Source organism: Epinephelus moara, chromosome 4, assembly GCF_006386435.1.
Source record: "Epinephelus moara isolate mb chromosome 4, YSFRI_EMoa_1.0, whole genome shotgun sequence".
Lineage (NCBI taxonomy): Eukaryota > Metazoa > Chordata > Actinopteri > Perciformes > Serranidae > Epinephelus > Epinephelus moara.
In genome coordinates, this window is record NC_065509.1 from 42,281,118 (window position 1) to 42,303,330 (window position 22,213).

General features: G+C 43.3%; 1 protein-coding gene across 2 annotated transcripts in view; it reads left to right on the forward strand.

Annotated features, from left to right (window-relative positions):
• The first annotated feature begins 2,249 nt into the window (after nucleotides 1-2,249).
• Nucleotides 2,250-22,213, forward strand: part of pcdh12 (protocadherin 12) — a 24,205-nt gene continuing 4,241 nt past the window's right edge. Inside the window, exons 1-3 of one of the 2 annotated variants that reach the window (XM_050042528.1) lie at nucleotides 2,250-5,518; nucleotides 10,120-10,211; nucleotides 16,837-16,988. In XM_050042528.1, coding sequence (XP_049898485.1) covers nucleotides 2,654-5,518; nucleotides 10,120-10,211; nucleotides 16,837-16,988 — 3,109 coding nt within the window. In that variant the 5' untranslated portion in view covers nucleotides 2,250-2,653. The remainder of the gene's footprint in view (nucleotides 5,519-10,119; nucleotides 10,212-16,836; nucleotides 16,989-22,213) is intronic. The other variant, XM_050042529.1, reaches the window with a different exon arrangement.

Sequence of the window (22,213 nt, forward strand, 5' to 3'; positions counted from 1 at the left end):
ACCTGCCTGTCAAACACCATCAACCCACAAACCTTCTCCAGTCCGGACTGAGCGGAGTCCTGCGGGGTGAAGCTGTGAAGTCTGCGAGCGGAGCTAGCTGCTAACATCCACCGCTGCAACTAACAAACTCCACAAATCCATTCAGCAGCTCCACCATCCACAGTCAGACACACACGGCTGATTATTTACTGCTGAATTACAGCTCACAACTCGCCAACTCACCAACCCAAACATCCTGGTGCAGACTATTTACTGGAATTTACCAGCCTGTCGCTCATGCTGCATTTGAAGATAATTACAAGCACGGCCATTTTCGGCTTTCAGTGTCCGATAGTCCACCACGTTTTCTTCATGTCACGTCTCGTCAACAAAAATGAAACATAGACTTCATCTAAGTTTTTATTATCAAGATCTATTTTTAGCTTGTCATGGTCCTGTGTTTGTCATCAAAAAAAGGTTGTTGACAAAAAAAATTCGTCAAGTTGTCAACGAAATGAACACTGGTTGAATCTCAGGCTCCCTCCAACAATTCTCACTGAACGCTGGTATGTAGTAAAAAGAAAACCATGTAAGTAAAACCAAAATGAGAATCTCAGGTACATATTTTGCCTTCAAGATTATTGGAACAGAATTGGTTCAAGAGCCAGAGCTCATTTGGTGGAGAAAGGGAATCCTGGATTTCCTCTCCCATATATTAAGGAATTTAACCCCCAACCTGGTCAGCAGTGCCTTGCTCTTTTCTGTCACCTCATCACTCATCCACCTGTCTCTCCAGTGAAAGTCTGTCTCTCATTGGCAGATATCTTAATGTTTCAAACTGTCCCCCTCCCTCTGAGTGAGAGCAAAGTGATACTCTTGAACCTTCGTCAGCCCGACTCTCTCTCAGCCTGCAGGATATTCTGGGGACCAAATGAAAAATAAGCGCTGTGCATGCTGGGAAACTCATTGAGCTCCTGTCAGTGGATCCACAGCTGTTGAGCTCGAACTGGTTGTAATGGTTTTAACGTGGTGTCTGCAGGTTTCTGATCCAACCAGAGAAGAGCAGCTCAAAGAGAAGACACAGAAGTATATGGCTTATTCTGAGTTCAGCGTGTCAGTTGTAAATACTGTAATGTTTCTGGTGTCTGCACGGCTTTGGTACTATTTGTATCAGTATTACAGTTAATCAGTCACAGCCTGCACTGTTCGTTGGCCCAGTAAGATATTTTCAACGTCTACATAAAAGGAACATGACACAAAAAATTTACATGAAACTTTTTATGAAAACCCAGAGTTGTCCATTTGGAGCACGTCTTTCATGTGATTGAATTCTAAATCGCCTGCTAACAAAATAGGTAATATATTCATTTCTGTGGCTTCTGCGTGATTCTTCCTCTGGGACTCAATAAAGTGATGAAATTATCTCGCTGTGCTGATGAAGAAACCTTTAACTGCAGAGGAATGACTGAAATGAGCTCCTGCTGATTTGCTGGAAATGATTTTGACCTCCGTGGTTGGTGATGAACGCTCTGACGCTTCATAATTACATCTGTTGAAAAAGCTGGAATGTGGGTTTTGTCACATTAAGGACAGGCATCTGAATTTTAAACATTCACTTCATAGCTGGCTGAATCTTCAAGGATATTTTTTCCTGCATGAAAACAACCACATCATCTCGTTCATTTCCAAGGACAAACAACCAAAACAACTGCTGCTTCAGAGAAGAGAAAAGAAAGCTGTCATTGTGTTGGACGTCCTCGACTGTGGACCCATCAAACTTTGGATTTAAAGATTAAACGATGATAATTTACTGTTTTTACTCTGTGCAAAAAGCCCGTCTGCTTTCATGGAGAATTTAATGGAGCAGAGAGTTACTGACTGACAGCACTCAAACTGTCGCTGCATTTTTATCTTCCTATCTGTATAGGAGTTCAGATATCTCACATCGTACGTCACCGTGATGAAGTACAAATATGTGCTGCTGTGGGCTTAAGCCCCACTGAGAGTTAACAAAACACAGATTTTCCAGATGATTTAAGTGCCCACACTGCAGGCTGTGATGAGTTTATGCAGACTGAAGGCTTTAAGTGACCGAGAGGTGGTATCGTGTTTCTTTAAAAGCACTCCAGAGTTGTGGTGAGTTTCCTCAGGGCACGAGGGCTTTTCTTTGTGTTGAGTCTGGATACATTTGCATATGACCCTCCTCCTCCCCTTGGATTGGCCACGGCTCCGCTTGCATGTGGAAACCCACATCCAAACTTTCTCAGTCGGAGCAAAACTTTGCTGAGTAGAGGAGGATGAAGTGAGAGGCTGGAGGCCAGCAGCTGTATGAGTGAGTAACACCAGCAGGCAGAGAGTGTGGACGGAGACAGGATGATATCTTAATGATAGCTTTCTAAAAGTGTCTCCTGACCAGGCTGGAGCTTCAGTTTTTCTAGGTATTCCGTTTTCTTCTTGTGGTTTTTTGTTTTTACGAGAAGAAACTGAGGATTATTGTGAAGAAAAAATGGATTTGATCTTTATCTTATATAATGCTCGTTGTAGATAAACAGGATATTTTTCTCATCTACTTCAAAAGAAAACAGTTTCAAAGTCATTTTAAATTTTAAACTCTTCACAGGAAGATTTTTAGAAATGTGCGTTTAGCCATTAGAGATTTTTGTTACTTCACGTCATGATGCTGCTGGCTCTGCTTCTGGTTCTGAGTCTCTGCTCTGACGCTCGCTCCACCGAGCCGTCATCGATAACTATCCAGTACCGGGTTTGGGAGGAGCAGCCAACGGGAACCCGGGTCGGCTGGCTGGTCGATGACCTCCGGCAGAGGGATGAAAGCGGCCTCCTGGAGGATTTCCAGGTGGTGGAGCACGGGAAAGCCCTTCCCTTCTCCGTCAGCACTCGAGACGGGGTCGTCTCCACCCAGGGCCGGCTGGACAGGGAGGAGCTGTGCCGTGGGTCGGACCTGTGCGAGCTGGCCTTCAGTGTCCTCTACAGGAAAAGTGGAGCTGTGAACTGCCTGCGAGTTCGCGTGGAGGTGATGGACCTGAACGACCACAGTCCCAGCTTCCCCAGCACGCTGCAGGAAGTGGAGATTTCAGAGACAGCCAGCCTCAGGATGCGGATCCCTTTGGACCGGGCGGTGGATCCTGACGCGGGGCCAAACAGCCTTCAAACCTACTCGCTGTCCGTCAACCAACATTTTGCTCTGGACGTGACAGTCGCACCAGGTGGGACCAAACAGGCAGAGCTGGTAGTGATCAAAGAGCTGGACAGGGAGGTTCAGGACACGTTTGACCTTACCCTGGTGGCGTGGGATAAAGGGAACCCACCCAGGTCTGGGAGCACGTTAGTGCGTGTTAATATTCAGGACTCAAATGATAACAGCCCAGTGTTTGAGGACAGCACCCCTACTGTGGAGCTATCTGAGGACACAGCCCGAGGGACAACCATCATCAACCTCAAGGCCACTGACCCGGACCAGGGGGCCAATGGGGAGGTGGAGTATTCACTCAGTAAGCATACCCGCCCAGAGGTACAGAGACTTTTCTATGTGGACCCACAAAGTGGAGCTGTGAGTCTCAAAGCTCCTCTGGACTACGAGGCCCAACCCTCTTATGAAGTCATCATCCAGGCTCGTGACCGCGGGCCCAACGCCATCCCCACACACTGCAAACTGCACGTGAAGCTTCAAGATGTAAACGACAACGCCCCGAGGATACACATGACCTGGACTCCACCCAACTCACCTGTGGCCACTGTGCTGGAAGGAGCACCTCTGGACACCTTCCTGGCTCTGGTGATGGTCTCTGATGCCGATTCAGGAGAAAATGGCAAAGTGAGGGCGCTCATTCAGGAAGAATCAGGCCCTTTCCGCCTTAAACGCATCCATGGTGACAATTACATGATTGTTACAGACGGCAGCTTGGATCGAGAGAAGGTCATGCAGTATAACATCACGCTGCTCGCCCAGGATTACGGAGATCCTCCGCTGTCTTGTGTTAAACACCTGCCTGTCCATGTTCTGGATGAGAATGACAATGCCCCGGTGTTCTCCACCTCCCTCTACAAGGCTTCCGTCAAGGAAAATAATGTGGCAGGCCTCCATGCCCTCAAAGTTGAAGCCCACGATGTCGACCTGGAGTTCAGCGGGAGAGTGTCCTACTTCATACGCAACCCCAACGAAGTGGAAACTGACACCGAATCTTTTTCCATCAATCCGACCAGTGGAGTCATCAGCGTCCAGCGTCCTCTAGACTACGAGGAATCCCGCTCCTACTCTTTCACGGTGGAGGCAGTTGACCAGGGTCATCCGCCTCTCACCAGCACGGCCTCCGTGCAAATAGACATCCAGGATGTGAACGACAACTACCCTGTCATAAAGGAGCCAAAGCCCAGAAAAGGTGTGGCTTCTCTCAGTGTACCTGTCAACACAGACAAGGGGGAGATTGTGACGGAGCTGGGGAATGATATAGAAGAGGACTCCACCCCTTCACCCATCAATCACTTGGTCAGAGAGGGACTTGTTGGATTCCTTGCATCCACCATAAAGGCAGAGGACCCAGACTCGGGGCTGAACGGACAGCTCAGCTACCTCATCACAGATGGAAACCCTGATGGGCTGTTCTGGTTGGATCAGATGACAGGCCAGCTGTTTGTTAACACCACCAACGCCACCGAGCTCATTGGGAAAACTTTTAAGGTGAACATTGCTGTGTCCGACATGGGCACTCCCAGCCTGAGCACCAAGGCCACTCTGGAGGTGACTTTCATCAATCTCAGGGACCACCTGAAGAACTCTTCACCTGGCACCCGCGGACAGCTCAGCTTCACCATGATGATGGCGATCTGCCTGGGTGCCACCTGCCTGCTGCTCCTGTTGGCCATCGCTTTGGTAACAACATTCTGCCGCCCAGAGAAACGGGACAGCCGGGCGTACAACTGCAGACAGGCTGAGTCGACGTACACTCGCCACCCGAGGCGCCCACAGAAGAACATCAGGAAGTCTGACATCCAGCTAATTCCTGTCATCAGAGGGCGAAAGGAGGAGCCTCTTGAGGATGATAGTGAAGCCCAGCCACTGGCTCCGCCTCCAATGGTGTCAGACGATCCACAAACTGACAGGCAGTATACCTTAACGCCATCAGTCATGAACACAAGCTTCCATTCCCAAGGCTACCCTGAAGGGGATCAACCTGCCACCCACCACAGCAAGACGCTACGGAAACCTGGGAATATTGAACTTGATGGCACTTTGCCTCTGACGCCTGCCAGCTCATACAGGAGTCTTCGGAAAGCAAGAAACCCTTCGTCATCCTCTTCAGTCTCACATTCGAGCACCTTGAAGCGTCAGGCTCACGTTGGAGGGGAGGAGGCGGAACGGTTGAGTTCATCATCCCAGGCGACTCTCAGGAGGCCGAGGACCTCGGAGGGACGAGGGGGGCCCGATGCAGAACATCGGCAGATGCTTCGAAACCTGGTTCGACTGTCCATGGCTGCGTTTGGAGACTCCATCGAGCTTTCATCAGCTTCCCCAGAAGTGCAGGTGAGCTGCCATTTCTCATTGATTCTTCCTCTGTGGTACCTGTCAGTGAATTGCAATGGTTTGTCTTGGTTTCTTGACTCGTATGTGAATGTCACATGTTAAATAACTGAAAGAGATCAGATTTTTTGAAGTGGGGTTGTATGGTGTACAGTATCGCACAGGAGGCAGGAGTCCGATATGGAAGCTAAGCAGTGTACTGCAGTTAATAATTATGATGACAATTATGATTGTTAGTCAGTATCTGCCTTACTTAACTAAGCTACTAGTATTTGCATCTCCGGTACTTTGGTCTCTCCTCGTCAGGGTTTAGGGGATTAGGGGAAAGGGAACCAGTATTTCTTGTATTGTGCCACATTTGTGACGGCAGCACTGTCTTTACCGCCTGTAATATAAACACTAAACAACTGATCACAAAAAAGGAAAAGGACAATAAACAAATTGCAAGCAATATAGTCCACGATGAGCAGCGCTAAAATCAACCTGCGTAGTTGTCCCTCCATTGTGACATTAGAAAGTGTCACATTTATCTTGCAAGTGTACTCTTCTTCAACGTTTGCTTTACTTCCTGGATTTTTCCCACATGGAAATTCTGACCAATCAAGAGCAGCTTTCTCACACAAGGCATTTGATCTGGTCCTCTTGTAAATGCTGCCGTGAGAACACGAACCAACTCTAGGCAATTATACAACTTTGGAACAACATGAGTCCCTGATTCAGACCAAAGGAGACAACAATGTTTTGCTGCGGCCCCCATTCACAGCAGTAGATTGTTTAACTTCCATGTCAGACTCCTGCCCACTTCTCCAAACTGGGGGCGTGCCGACTGATATCTACTGTATGTGATAGGCTGTCTATAGATAAGTACCTCATACAACTCCACTCCTAAAAATCTGAACTATCCCTTTAAAATAAATCAAACATCACATCATAGGACTAAAACTCATGCTTCCAATTATTTTTTCTTTTAGGCCTCTTCTATATACATTTCATTAATGATCTAACTAAACGTCTTTCTATACATTTTCCACAACAGCTGGAACATCATGGTTAATGCTCCTCTGCTGCTGCTCTCATTTAAATGTCATTGACTTCCATTTAAAACGTGTGATCACATTTATTTCAACATGTGCTTACAGTTACTGTTGGAGTAATTAAGTCTCCCTGCAGTCTCTGAGATTAATCTGAACAGACGTCCCCCCACAGACCAGCTTCCATTACACTTTCCCAGCAGCCTCTCTGCTTTTTCAGCCTCCTATATGATGACTTACTCAGACAGCCTGAAGGCTGGAGTAAGGAGGAAGTTTGTGTGTGTGTGTGTGTGTGTGTGTGTGTGTGTGTGGGAGATGGATCACTGTGAAGCCAGAAAGCAGTGAGTTTATTCAGGTGCTCATGTGTCACAGATAGAAATCCCCCCCGAGAAGCTCTGACAGTCCTTTTCACTGAATATCACATATCAGATTCATATTGGAACCAGGAGAGGAGGACGTGGGGGGGTCTGAGGAGGTGAAGGGGGGTGAGGCCAGCTAAAGTAAGCGGTGATGTGTTTGTAGTGTAAGGTAACACCACTCTGACACGCTGCTCTGTCACTTACAAATGACCCAAAAATCAGTGTCAGCGAGCTGAGCTGCTGCAGAGGGAAGAAATACAGCTAAAAACAGCAGCTCAGAGTTCAGAGCAGGATACTGAGGAAGAGTCACAGATACTGAGGAAGAGTCACAGATACTGAGGAAGAGTCAGAGATACTGAGGAAGAGTCAGAGATACAGAGGAAGAGTCACAGATACTGAGGAAGAGTCAGAGATACCGAGGAAGAGTCAGAGATACTTTTTCTGTATTTTTCTTTTTGTCACTAAATCACATGAAAAGACCAAAACTGTAAAGTGTCACCTTTAATAAAAAGCTGGTCACTGTAGTTTCAGCAAACAAGAAGGAACATTTACTGGGAACTATTTCAGCTGTGATGGTTCAGTAACTTCTTCAGATCAAGGATCATTCAGGAGTGAATCCACATTCAGTATGAAGCACCACTCACACCAGGTCAATATCACACTCTCACAGTGAACATCATTAAAACCTCTGTCATCCGATAAAGCACGGCCTTACACACACTGATGAAACCATACTGAGGTTCAGAAAACTGCTGTGTTTGCAGTAAAAGGTTCAATCAGTGCACACTGTAAACCCCAATCTGTCCATGACACCAAATTTTAATGTAAAGTCTACACAAATGCTAAAAACTTTATGTTCACTTGACACAAAAACTCTTCCCTCATGAGCTTGACAGAATTGTTTAAGTCAACAATTTTTTTAGTTTAGTTTTTAGTTAATTTGACTAAAATTTATAAAACTGATTTAACTAATTAGTTTAAGGCCAATAAACAATAATGTGTACTTACCATATTGGGGCATATTGGGGGTTAATGGGCGGAGCTAGCTCACATGAATGCACAAGAATTCATAGGAAACAGTTACCTTATCAATAATGTACTGTAAATTAAATGCTTCTTGTATGAATAGGCCAATTTATTTTCACAAATAATGTGTATTATAAGAGTATTTACAGACACATTTTAATTTTTGAAAAATAAAAAACTTAAATTCCCAAACAATAATTTGGCGGCCCCCCCTGCAGTAACTCTATGGACCCCCTGTTGAAGACCAAACACATCTTAACAACAAGGCAGTCCAAAGTGTAAAACTTTATGTAAAACTTTAAGAGCATCAAGACAAAGTGCAAAAGAAACACATTATGAAATGACATTTAAAAGCGATTTAAAACAGCTATTATGGAGCAAGAGAATAGTAAATAAAGACAAGCCAAATATGAAGTACAAGAATAAATAAACAAATATTTGATTACATTAAAGGCAGCAGCAAACAAAAAAGTCTTCTGCCTTCATTTAAAAGAACTCAGAGATATGTGGTGCATAAAAACTTAACTACTTCTCCATGTTTAGTAAATCAAATTGGAAAAGTTAAAATGTTACATGTGACTCGTTCATCTCAACTTAGTGTTTAAAGGAATGTGGACAAAATCAGACTGAAGTTACTGACATATTTTGGTCATGTGAAGTGTCCTCTTCAGTGACTCAAATAAATTCTGCAGCAGGATCAAAGTTTCCTCTGATTATAAGAAATTCATCATAAAAATTGAATTTAGAGGATCAGATGTCATTTCACTAAAATTCAGTGTTTGATGTCTTTATAAACTTTCTGTGGGTTTATGAGACGGAGCCACGGCTGGCTGCTGTTTTAAGAGGAAAAGAACCCACTCAGCACTTTATACCTGCCATTTCATATTTAATAAGGAACATGCAGATACATTTTTACAATCAGAGAGTCAGAACATCGTCCTGGCGTCAGGAACAGTTTTAAACTGTAGAAATGCTTCGCTGGTTAAAACACAGACTGGCGTCACAGAGGGCAGAAGTTGGTGCCAACGCCCAGCAGACAGAGAACAAAGAGCTCAGCCAGGTCCAACATCCTCATGTGAATCCCATCAGAGAAAGGAAGAGGCCTTTTTCTTTTTTACCCAGCATGCTCCTCTCCTTTACCCTCCCGCTTGGCCCAGTTGGCACCCCTCATGCCTCAGACGTTCTCTCCTCCCTCGAGGTCGCAGAGGAAGAGGCCTGCTGGATGTCTGGGAGGAGGGGATTTATTGTTCACCTCCACCTCTGCACACACACACACACACACACACACACACACACACACACACACATCCCTCCTCCACTCATCCATATTTCAGATCCATCCTCGAAGGAAGCCAGCCAGAGAAGAATAGGCTTTTACGTAGAGGCCATTTCCTGTCGCTGCTGCAGCATGCACGTGCAAAAACACACAAATGTCATGGCTAAAACAAAGACATATATTAGTGTGCGAGCACACACACATGCATATGCTTACTTTCCCCGGTGTGTGTGTGTATGTGTGTGTTTCCTCCCTGGTGTGCAGTGTGTATCCGCTGTATAACAGAGCTGTCAGCAGAAAGCTGTGAGCAGTGAGACGGACGCAGGAGCTCCGTTCTCACACTGTTCGAAAAAAAAAGAAAATGTTTATTCACTCTCTACCTGAGCGTCACACACTGTTCATACACCAACACACTCACTGATCACATTAACACAGTCAGAAACAACTCAGAGGAGTGGACTCTAGTCACATGACTTGGACTCGAGTCAGATTTGAGTCACAGATTTTATGGCTTTAGACTTGACTTGACAAAATCAAACAAGACTAGTAACTCAACCTTGACTTTAAAAACACCAATGACTCATGACTTCAGTTGGACTTGAGCCTTTTGTCTTAAATACTTGATATTTTCTACCCCAAACCCAAAGATTTAAAAGTATGTTATTAAAAAGTGTGTCACCAATCCATTAATTTCCCCTTATCTCCCGTAATAAAGTCGCATAAAAAAACGGTAAGTCAAGGCTAAATATTAGAGTGCATTATGGTTTGTTTGGCACTTGAAACCCAAAGTTTAAGACTTATTTAAGACTTATTGTCAGTTTACCTACGGGTGTCATTGTGAAGAAGGTGGAAGGAAACAAATATTTAAAGTCATTATTCTAACTTCTTCATCCCTCCTCTTCCTCCCTGCAGCAGATCTCCCAGCTCCTCTCCCTCCTCCGGCAGGGTCAGCTGCAGCCCAGGCCCAACTTCAGAGGGAACAAATACTCCCATCGCAATGGCAGGTCAGTCGAAATCCTCCTCCTCCTCCTCTTAATCCCTGTCCTCAATATATCCCTCCATCCTCCTCCGTCCTTCATCCTCCATCCTCCTCCTCTGAAGTGTAGACACAACAAAACCACAACAAAGTCAAACCAAACTGCTCCCTCTGTGGGTAATGAAAAACCTTCACATTTGATTTATGGTTTCACGTCTCTGTCTGTCCTGAACGGCTTTTACATTATTGTTGTTGTTTTTCATTTATAAACCCTAAAACTGACATTACAGCATCTACCCACGTGAGTTTATTGGAATTGAAGTGTGTAGTTCTTTAATATGAAAAGTTATGGCGATGTTACACATGTAACTGTATAAAAAGTTTATGGGCTAAAACAGGTCGATTCTTCACTAAATAAACAAGATCTGTATTTTTTGGGGTTAATGTGTCTCATCTTAGGGCAACATGTTGTCACAAACTCTGGGCTATTTGCATAAAGTTTAGGTAAAGTCAGTCTCTGAACGGCTATCAGTCTGACAATGATTCAGCCTCTAAGGTCAATAATTCAGAGGCTAAAGTGTAGCCAGCAGACGTTTGAGCCAAGACTTCCTCTCCTGTGCACCGCAGTTGTTTACAGTCTGATTAACAACTTGAGTTGTGAGAGTAGAGCTGAAGTTGAGAGACCACGTGTATGACCAGTTAGTTTCTTCACTGCTGCTCAAGTTAGCTAATAATGCTACTGAAACTCAAGTAGCAGCTAATCAATCTAATAAGAGTCACGTAATGTTAGCTGGCTGATGAGGCTAATAAAACTCAAGTAACGTTAGCCAGCCAGTGTTGCCAACTTAGCGACTTTGTCGCTATATTTAGCGACTTCTCAGACCCCTCTAGCGACTCTTTTTCAAAAAAGCGACTAGCGACAAATCTAGCGACTTTTTCTGATGTTATTGAAGACTTCTGGAGACTCTGTTGTGAGAGCACGTATCATTCTTATTCTTCTCAACAAGCAGCGGATGCTGCCGTGGGCTCCTCTCTCGCCCCAAATCACTCACAGACGGCCCAGTCCTCCCTCCCAGCAGCAGTCAGAGCAGGAGTTAACCCCTCCACGTCCAGACTGCAAGTGAATCGCGCATGCGCGGAACCACCGCTGGCTGATCTATCGCTCTGATCCCGACCTGATTTACAGTCAGGGCGGGATGTAAATGTAAAATTTTCTTTGTCTAATATAAATCACTGAAAGAAGGTTCATTTGTAGTTCTAAACATATTCAGGGAGTTTTTTTACTCAGTTTTTGTCTCTCCCACGACGTTATTCCTCTCTCCTACAGCAGCCATTACAATTACATGCATATGGACAATTATGCAAATTAGGCGATGACGTCATTTAGCAACTTCTAGCGACTTTTAGGACAGCCAATAGCTACTTTTCTTACTGAGGAGTTGGCAACAGTGTAGCCAGCTAATAAAGCTAATAAGAGTCACGTAATGTTAGCCAGCTAATGAGGCTAATAAAACTCAAGTAACGTTAGCCAGCTAATAAAGCAGACTCAAGTAGCAGCTAATAAAGCGAATAAAACTAAAGTCATGTTAGCTAGCTAGTAGAACTAACCTAAGAAACCTAGAAAGCTAATAAAAATCAAGTCATGTTAGACAGTTAATAGAGCTAATAAAACTCAGATAGCCAGCTAAAAGCTAATAAGACTGACGTCATATTAGCCAGCTAATAAAGCTAATAAAACTCGGGTAGCCAGGTAATAAAACTAATAAAACTCAAGTCATGTTAGCCAGCTAATAAAGCTAATAAAACTTAGGTAGCCAGCTAATTAAGCTAATGAAACTGACGTCATGTTAGCCAGCTAATTAAACTAATAAAACTCAAGTCATGTTAGCCAGCTAATAAAGCTAATAAAACTTAGGTAGCCAGCTAATTAAGCTAATAAAACTGATGCCATGTTAGCCAGCTAATAAACCTAATGAAACTGGGAACTGCCCATTGGTCCGACAGCCCATTGGTCCGACATCCCATTGTTCCCACCATATTAAACCCATTGTTCCGAAGTCCGTTCCGAAATCATCATGGTGCCCTGTGGTTAAGGTCTGGTTAGGTTTAGGCACAAAAACCACTTGGTTAGGGTCAGGAAAAGATCATGGTGTGGGTTAAAATGAAAAAGAAAGTGACAAACACATAAGCCGTGAGCCTGCTCCGCCTCAAGCCTTTCCCAGCTGACCCAGAGCCGGTCGTGCAGGGGCGTCGTTTCAGCAAAAGCTAAGGTATGGTATTATGACATGACGTCACAGAGCTACTGATGATGGAGTTTCAAAAATATGAACTTATATAAAACTTCACTTTGGTCTTTGACCTGTCAGAAGTACATACTATGCTATTGAAAACTGTTTCAAAGGACATGAAGCTGTTTCTCACATTCATAATACCTCATGTCTGCATGTAATGCACGACTTGGTGAGATCTATTTTGGCGCATATTTCAGCACCACGGACAGCGAGCGGACGTTTAATTATCATTAGTCATGTGTTTACCTTCACAGAAAATAAACAAAATAAAAGCTCATTTCTAGAAGATAACCAAGGGGTCCGGTGTATGAAACACAGTAAAACGAAGGCCAATTTGGTACAATACTGTATAGGCGAGCTCTCTGTATAGTGTCTCCAGAGACCGAAAATACAAGCTTAACATGCCGACATGAAGAAAAAACCCCCCACATACAATCAGACAGGCTTCAAGACATCATTTAGACAGGCTGTCTACAGCAGCAGAGCAAAATGCTTTTACAACACACAGATAACTCACATAACTCATAACTCGCGGAGGAGCGAAGTGGCGAACAATTTGATTCACTAACACTCGTATTCACTGATGAGCATATTATTGACCTATTTAAGTGCAATACAATGAAAACAACCAGCCAGTGCGCCTCAGACTATCTAACATATCACATCTGATCACTTGCAACAAATATGAAGGACACTCACAAGTAAGATGACTACAGAACCTCTTTTTTTTTTTTTTTTTTGTCCCGATTCCAAGGTATGGCAGCTGCCATACCTCGCCATACCTAAATGACGCCTATGCGGTCGCGGCGCACCATCAAGGCAGAAATATGCCGCCGGGAGCCGTTAAGCACTGCAGACCGTCGGACTAATGGGATGTCGGACCAATGACATGGACCCATGAAACTTAGGTAGCCAGCTAATTAAGCTAACAAAACTACAAACTAATACGTTTGTATGTAATAAACAACCAAGGTACATGGTTAGGTTTAGAAAAAACATCATGGTTTGGCTTAATAAGATATTTACATAATGTAACATCACACGATATATGTCACTAGCATAGTATGCTACACATTGTAGCACACTACATTCTAATTAAAACAACTCCATTGACTTTCGCTTTCACACGGGAAAAAACAGCAGGTTCCCAGGTGAAAGTTTAATGTTTGTTTCACAACGTCTGTGCTAGCAACCAACAACGTAAAATGTCTTTTAATGTTTCATGTGGAATTTTCTTTTGATGGCCATTTTAATGCCAGCGCTCACCTGGGCATAGCACTGCCCAAGATGACTGTGATTGGTTTAAAGAAATACAAACAACCCAGAGCGTTTTTTCCCCTTAGTGCAGAATTATGATGGGTATGCAGGACATTTCGTCCAATGTGTTCCACCTCCGTTGCCTCTTTGCAACTACAGCCTGCTCAAATATTATTGGTAAACACCACGTGGACTACAAAATGTGCTACAAAATCTCATCCTTTTGCCTTCAGATCCTGTTAACATATGCAGACGTATTTGTAGACATTAGATGCAGAGTAAAAAATCAGGGCACTTATTGAAAGTCATTTAATTTTACTGTAACCTGATGTCAGGTGGTCACACTGAGCTTAGTTTGTATTGTCTGTGGTTTTTCAGTTCATGATGTTGTTTTACAGTAGATTTGATATTGCAGTGCACGTCAGCTATTCACTGTATCATCTTCTTCCAGGTGGTGATAGACCGACACTGACACAAATCACAGTCTTTTAAACTCCACACACACTTTGACTTTAAAACAGACTGAAATCCTGAAGAAAACACTTGATGTGAATCTTTCCTCCTCGTCTCCATCTCTGAGTCCATCAGCAGGGGTTTGTTTCAGAACCAGCTGGCTGCAGGTTTCAGACTGTGATCACTGCTGCGCTCTCTGATCAAACCACACCGACTCTGATAGCAGGACACACACACACACACACATTAAAGGGGAATGCCATGTATTCTAACAGCTCACAGATGGTTTCTTTTGTTCCTGAACCTGGACACTGCAGGTTGTTTTTGTGAAACCGCTCCTCTCTGTGGTTATTACCACAGTTATAACCGCCTAGTCAGATGTCTACCCCCTCTGTGACCCTTTCAGAGGGGGCGCCTGCTTGTTGTTGACGTGGTGACAGACTGAAGTTGATAAATGTCTTCCTCATGTTTCTGACCCACTGACCAGCTGCGACTGAAACAGCAGCAACACACAAACAGGACACAAAGTCAGAAACTCAGTGTCACAGGAAGAGTGTCTCATAACCCCCAGGAGTGTGTTAAAGTGTGTGTGTGTGAGGGTGTGTACACAGGCAGGTTATAGCAGCTCTATCTGAGTGATTCAGAGTCTCTGAAAGGAAGCAGCCACCTCAGCGTCACCGTGGCGATGAGATTAGATCTGACATCACCTTGATACACACAGGGCACTGTTTCATGCCACACACCTTTTTGTACTTGAGGTTCTTCTTGATCTAACAGTGCCATGGATACAGTCAAACAGTCATATGAATCACTTCGGAGCATCATCTGTGAGGATTGTGGAACGTACTGATGTCAGATCAGGAAAGGCTCATGTGCGTAGGTTTGAAAGTCCTGGATTAAAGTGGTGTTTTCTTACTGCCAAGCTCCTTTTTGAAGATGAAGTGTGTCAGATTTAGGGAGAATTAGTGGCATCTAGCAGTGAGGACTGCAGATTGCAACCAGCTGAAACTTCTCCTGGTTAGAATTCCTTCAGCGTTCATTGTTCAGGAGCTGAATTATCCACAAAGGTCTCTTCCTCTCAGAAACAAACAGACCAGGTGATTTAAACCTGGTAAAAACACTGAATAAAGCAGTTTCGCGGAGGGTTTGCTAACTACGGTGGCCGACATGAAAATGCGAATGTCCCTATCTAGAGTCAGTGTTTAGTTTGTCAGCTCTGGGCTACTGTAGAAACATGGCGGTACAACATGGTGATCTTCATAGATGATGACCACTCCTTCTGTAGATATAAACGGCTCATTCTAAGGTAACAAAAACACAACAAGTCTTATTTTAAGGTGATTATGCACTAAAAAAAACATACTTATTATATTGATTTTTTGCCATTATATCACCATAAATCCTACACTGGACGTTTATGCTCTGATCATTTTGTGAATCCTGACAGGAGAGTTGTTGTTTGACACATCCGTGATAAAATCATGCAGTAACATCATCATCACCAGTCAGATAAGATTTAAATCTTTGTTTTTTTACGGGAATAAAATGAGGTTGTGTGGTTGCTTCAGAGTGACTAACGCATCCGTGAGCTCACCTTTATCCTACTGACACTTCCTGTCTGAGCCTGCCTGTGGCTACACACTCTGATACTACAGCTCTACAGGTTTACAGGAGTGTGTGTGTGTGTGTGTGTGTGTGTGTGTGTGTGTGTGTGGTTATCAATGGATTTGTCACCTGAAACCTCAGGCATTTTATCACCATTTTATCTCCCTGCACCAAACCACCAAAGCTCTGGTCTGATACACCGACTCCTGTCTGCTCTTTATCTACATTTATGTTCTTTGTTTCTCTGTGAAAAAAACCCCTGTAAGACAAGGAGGGTTGTAGGTCAGACATTTCAGAGGACGTAAACAGAAGAAAACACTTCTAACTGGAGCGGGTCTTTAAAATTCAGCTGACATCATGTTTTATGCATGAATTTAAACGTTCTTTTCATTTTCTGTAAATTATTTTTCACTTAAAAGCAGTGTCTGTGTTTTCTTGCATCAGACAAAAAGTTTTCCATCAAAACTTTTACACAAACAATATTTTGCAAAAGTAGGAAATATTTTACTACACCAACACTTTTTTCTTTTTCTTTACAAATTAAAGGTCTAAAGATAGACAATGTCATATGTTATACAGTCTGTAAATCCCTCTGGAACTAATTTGTGATTCTGGGATATATATAAATTAACTGACAGTTGACTTATTGGGTCTAATTTTGGTCTGTCAGTGTTCTAGTTACAGTCTGTGGTTGAGAAATGTCCAATAAGAACTTTTACACTGAGTTTGTTTCAAAGCAAACTGGTGAACGAGTGTTGAGAATCGAATTCCCTTTTGTTAAAGATATCTGTCAGGGGCTTTTTGCCTTTACTCGATGGGACAGCTGTAGCGTGAGAATGAGGGGGGATGACATGCAGCAAAGGGCCATGGGTTGGAGCCTGCTCTACTAGAAGAGCTAATGGGCGCCCCAGAGAACTGGACTTTCTGATGAAGGATTCATTAGAGTATTATTCCTGTCCTTAGTGTTTGGGACATGTTTGTTGGAGTGAGTGCATGTGTGATGTAATCTGACAGTTGTGTGTACGTGTCTGTGTGTGTCGTGTGCAGGTATGGAGGCCAGGACTGCTCTGATTGGCAGAGCACCAAAGACAGCGGACATGGAGAGAGCGAGGCTGGAGATGTGGACTGGGAACCAGGAAGAGACTCACCCATAGACCTTCAGCTGGAGGAGGGACTCAACCACCTGCTCAACCACCCTGGTACGCACACACACACACACACACACACACACACACACACACACACACACACACACACACACAACACTTGTTTGTGTTTACTGCTTGACTACAAACCAACCAACCAACTGTCCTAACCTACACCGTAGCCTGATGTGCACCTCCCTAGAAATATAACTTCACGTCGCGACACAGACATCCTGTTATTTCTGTAAGCTGAAACCATTTCCCTCAGTGGAAACGAAGCTATTATTTACTTTTATTTCATACATAACAAAAAATAAATTGTGAAGACAATAGCTAGGCTAATTTATACAATGTAAAATACCATAGGCTTGTGCTAATAACATTAGCATGTTGTATTTGTGGGGAAAATGTGTCCAGCAAAAGATTTTGTGACTCAACTGTGTTTATGTTTACCATCTCACTACTTTGAGTTTTGCTGCGACCTCCCGGTGAAAGTCTTTGATTTGTCGAGACAAAAGCAGCTGAACTTTGACCCCTGCAGAACACAGACCGGTCACTTACAATGGATACACACTGACACATGTAGAAAACAGGAAGAAGAAAGCAGGAAATAACACAGAGGGAGGTTAGGATACATCCACATCCACCCACAGGCTCCGCTTGTCTGAGTCTCTCACTATGATCCAAACTGCTGAGAGACATGTTGTTTTTATGTCTACAAATGTGACGTTTTATGGTTTAAATTTCCCCCAAATACCTCACGGTGATGCAGTGCAGCGTCAGCCAATCATATGCATTTGTTTCTAGCTCTGGCTGTGTTGATTAGCTTAGTCAGCTGACACGATGCTAGCTTTGTGCCCACTGCAGTGCACATGGGGATGCAATGGGGAGGCGAAATGTGATGTTGAAATGGAGCTCAGACATTGATGAAACACAAAGATATATTTGTGATAATAATACAGATAACCAGCACCAATTCATCAGTCAATGAGTATGTGTGTGTGGGTGGGGCATAAGTACGAGTCTCAGTAACAAGTGTTATGATCATTTTAGGATTAAACTTTTACTGTCATGTCAATAGCATGTTTTGTTATTAGCATGTTATATCAAACCTTGTTTACCCCATTCTGAGCCATTTAAAGTCAGTCAGAGAGATACGCGTCCAGTGGATTGGTCGATGAAGATGATGATGATGATGGTCGTAGTTAAATAATTAAAATGTTTTTGGCTGCCAAACATCAAACACACTTAAAGCTCATTGTTCAGCCTGGAATTCCACAATGTAGGCCAACACTTGGTTTGTGTATAGTAGATGTGTGTGACTGTGTGAGTGTGTTAACAGTTTCTTCCTGGTATTGTGGTGGTCAGAGCCCCACGGCGAGCGGAGGGGTTTACCAGCCCGGTGATGGTAGAGCGAGCTGCACTTTATGACAGGAGAGACAGACACAAAGGAGTGAGTGGGAGTATGTTGTGTTATGTGCTTGACTCACCTTTTACCCTGCAGGCTGTAATATCAGTGTAACTCACACCACAGTGCTGTGACAGCTCAGTGTGTGTGTGTGTGTGTGTGTTGAAGCTTTGATAAAGCCGTCAGAGCAACACATTCCTTTCTCTCACATATTTGTTACCTGCCTCTTCTTCTTTTGTCCTGATGAATCATTTAAACTCTGAGCTGTCTCTTTGTTCAGGTCTGAAGATGATATCACCAAGTTGAGAGTGTGTTGCTCTGTGGTTGTGTTTCTCAGGTGTTTTATTGTTTAGCATAATAAGTTTATAATGATGGTCATGTGTTTTTACTGTAGTTTGAAATCACAGCGGCTCTCCGTCGACTGTAGCCCGGTGATTTGAGGGCCCTTTAAAGTTATCTACCATGTTTTTGTGAGAAACTGAAGATGAAAACTTTCCTGTAAAACAGTCAAAGGACAAACCTTGTGATATTCTACATGCAATGATGTATCCTCTCCCTCCGATGTTGTTAAAACTAAATCGGACTGAAACTGGACTTTTAAAATCCCTGTAAACATGTTAGTGTGACTGAAATGGTCCTAAAGTTAATTTCTCACAGTGGGACTAACACACCCAGATCATGTGACTCCTGCATGTATACAGTCAATCAGACCCAAACTGACCGAGGCGCTCTGAGCATGCTCCACAGTTTCCGCCCCGGGCTTTGACCCAGAAGTCCAATAGCATTAAATGTGTAAGAGAAGAAGAAGCCGGTAACAACATGGAGAAATCTACATCCAGAGCCGTGACTTTTTGGACGGACCAAATGTACAGAGCTGTAAAGTTGTCCACCATGGTACCAGTTAGCAGCTAGCTAACCGTAGCTAACTTGTTTGTCCGTTGTTTGGTCTGTGACGTAATAGGTCAACAGGAAAAAGGTCCAATACTAACAAGCTGAAAGGGGGCATATCTCCACCTATCGTAGAGGAGTCGCACATACTTGGCTCACACACACACTGTAGACTCAATCCCACAAACACCGTGCTTCTGCTGAAAACACTCACCAGATTTTATCCGCCGCTGAAAATCCCCAACCCCAACAAAGTCACTATTTCCTCCTGTTTGTTTGATAAAAACTACAGTGAGCTGCTGTTTGAGGGAATTACTGAAGAAACCATAAATCTGTGTTCTCAAAAATGTGCGTCCTCAGTAGGAGCCAGTGGACTTGGAGCTGAGAGACACAGAGGAGGAAAGTCACTAAACTTTAAGAGACAGACTACATGTTGTTAGCTTTGGTTCATAAACACAGCGGTGGATAAAGTACCTGAAAGATATTTTACCAGAAAATGACTTGGGTAGAAATTACAGTCACCTATTTTAGTATTACTCGAGTAAAAGTCTTAAAGTATCTGATATTTTCTGTGCTTAAGTATCAAAAGTAATACTATGATTTTAAATGTACTGGACAGTAAAAGTACAACTAAATGCTGGTAATAAAAAGCATGCAGTCAGAATTTTTAGGATTATGAAGTTTATTTCTTTCTAACATGAATGCCACTTTAAAAATTGAGCGTACTTTATGCTTGAAGAAAAAAAGAGGTATTTTTCACACCTTTAAGGATTTAAAGAAAAAAAATCTGCTTTTCCTGCCATGGCATTCCTTCATTTGTCTGTCCGTCCCTTCCTCCCTCCCTCCTTCCTTCCTTCCCTGTTTTGTAGTAAATAACAAACATGCTTAGAAGAAATGTAGTGGAGCAAAAGTTGACAGAAGTAAAGTACAGATACTCCCAAAAATACTTAAGTACTGTAACAAAGTATTAGTACTTGACAGCTGATATAAAGTTGTAACTGCAGCTCTCATCCTCATCATCAGATCACTGACATCAGCTTTATTGTTCTTTAATGATGCACACTGTGGATTGATGCATCACAGATTTACACCAGCCTGAAACTAAAGTTCAAATTTGATTCTCCAGATGAAATGAGGGGTGAGTTTTTATTCACAGGTCAAACAGACATGAACGAGACTTTTTAATCATGAAGGATCTGCAGTAACTGGATGTGTTCAGTAACTGAGAGCATTTAGTGTTTAAAGGATCCGTGCTGAAATACTGCTGAAACAAAAGGAGGAAAGAGGGGGAGGGGCTTTAACTGTGGGGGCGCTCGGTGCCACACTGGGTGTGTGTGAGTGTGTGTGTGTTAGTATGTTAATCCTGTGCATCTGGTTGTGGTTAGATGAAGGAGACCACAGCTCCTCAGCAGGACGATCAGCCTGAATTTTTACTTCACTTCATTAATCTGACGGCTGGAATCTCTGCTTCCTTTGTATGTGCACGTATTTTATATTTAGACTGAAGTCAGTCTGTTTTTTAGGAGCTTTAAATTCGGCCTTTGTTTCAGCTCAGTGACACGATGAGTTTTACATTACTAAATCAGAAGAGGAGCATGCAGTGTTTTTATTGATTTAAGAGCAGATTAATCTTTTTCACCTGGTTATCAGTAACTTAACACTCTCACTGGGGATTTGCTTCAATACTTTAATTCAATTAAATGTTGAATTGTACTTTTATTTGTAATTAATGGAGAACTCAACAGTACTTCTACTGGAGCCTGACCCAAACCTCTGAGATATTACAGAGATAGAGAGATATCACATACCAACATACGAATGATGGCAGATAAGTAACACAACACTGCAGTAAAGACACGCCAAATACACTTATGTTTGAAATAAACTGTTGTATACTGTACATCTCAGCTTAAAACAACAAGCTCAATTGTCTGCTGCAGGACATATTTTGGCCTTCGCCATGTCCTGAAAAAAATGACATCCATAGAAAAGTTTGTTATGAAGTTATGAACCGAAGTATCTGCAGACTAATTCCATATCTGATATTTTTTGATCCACCAAAGTTGGGCACCTTATGAAAAGAATAAATCAGTTGTGTTTGTTATCGTCTCCACCATCTTGACTGTGACTGTAAAGGACAAGTTCACGCAGCTGCACCGCGGCCCATTAACTGTAATAAAGCACATTAAGTCTCAAATAACTGAGAGTGAGTTACTGTCGAGTGAGGGTAGAATGGAGCATGAGATGGATCAGTGGTTTGGTGGGACATCTGCAGTGATACGGGCGCTGTGCTGGACTGTTGTAGAGAAGTCCATCTACGTCCCAACCCCCACCTATGATCATGAGCTCTGGGTAGTGACTGAAAGAATGAGGTCATGGATATAAATGGCCAAAATGAATTTCCTCAGAATGGTGTCTGGGCTCAGCCTTAGAGATAGGGGGAGGAGCTCAGACATCTGGGGGGAGCTCGGAGTAGAGCTGCTACTCCTTTGCATCGAAAGGGGTCAGTTGAGGTGGTTCAGGCATCTGATCAGGATCCTCCTGGGCGCCTCCAGTTAGAGGTGTTCTGGGCACGTCCCACTGGTAGGAGGCCCCGGGGCAGACCCAGAACACACTGGAGGGATTACATATCTCATCTGGCCTGGGGATGCCTCAGGATCTCCCAGGAGGAGCTGGAAAGTGTTGCTGGGGAGAGGGATGTCTGGAGTACTTTGCTCACCCTGCTGCCCCAGCGACCCGGCCTCAGATAGGTGGTTGAAAATGGATGGATGGATGGATCAAATAAACACTTGTACTCAAATAATGCCTGTAATCTATTTAAAATGCATTTTAAATGCATTTAGAGCTGCAGAATAAAATAAAACAAATAACTTTATCTCTGTTTCAATTCACTGCTGATATTTTGGAAATATGTCAAAACAGCAGCAGACATTTAAACACATTTCTGTCTTTATGGCAGGTCAGACTGTCTCCTGTCCACACA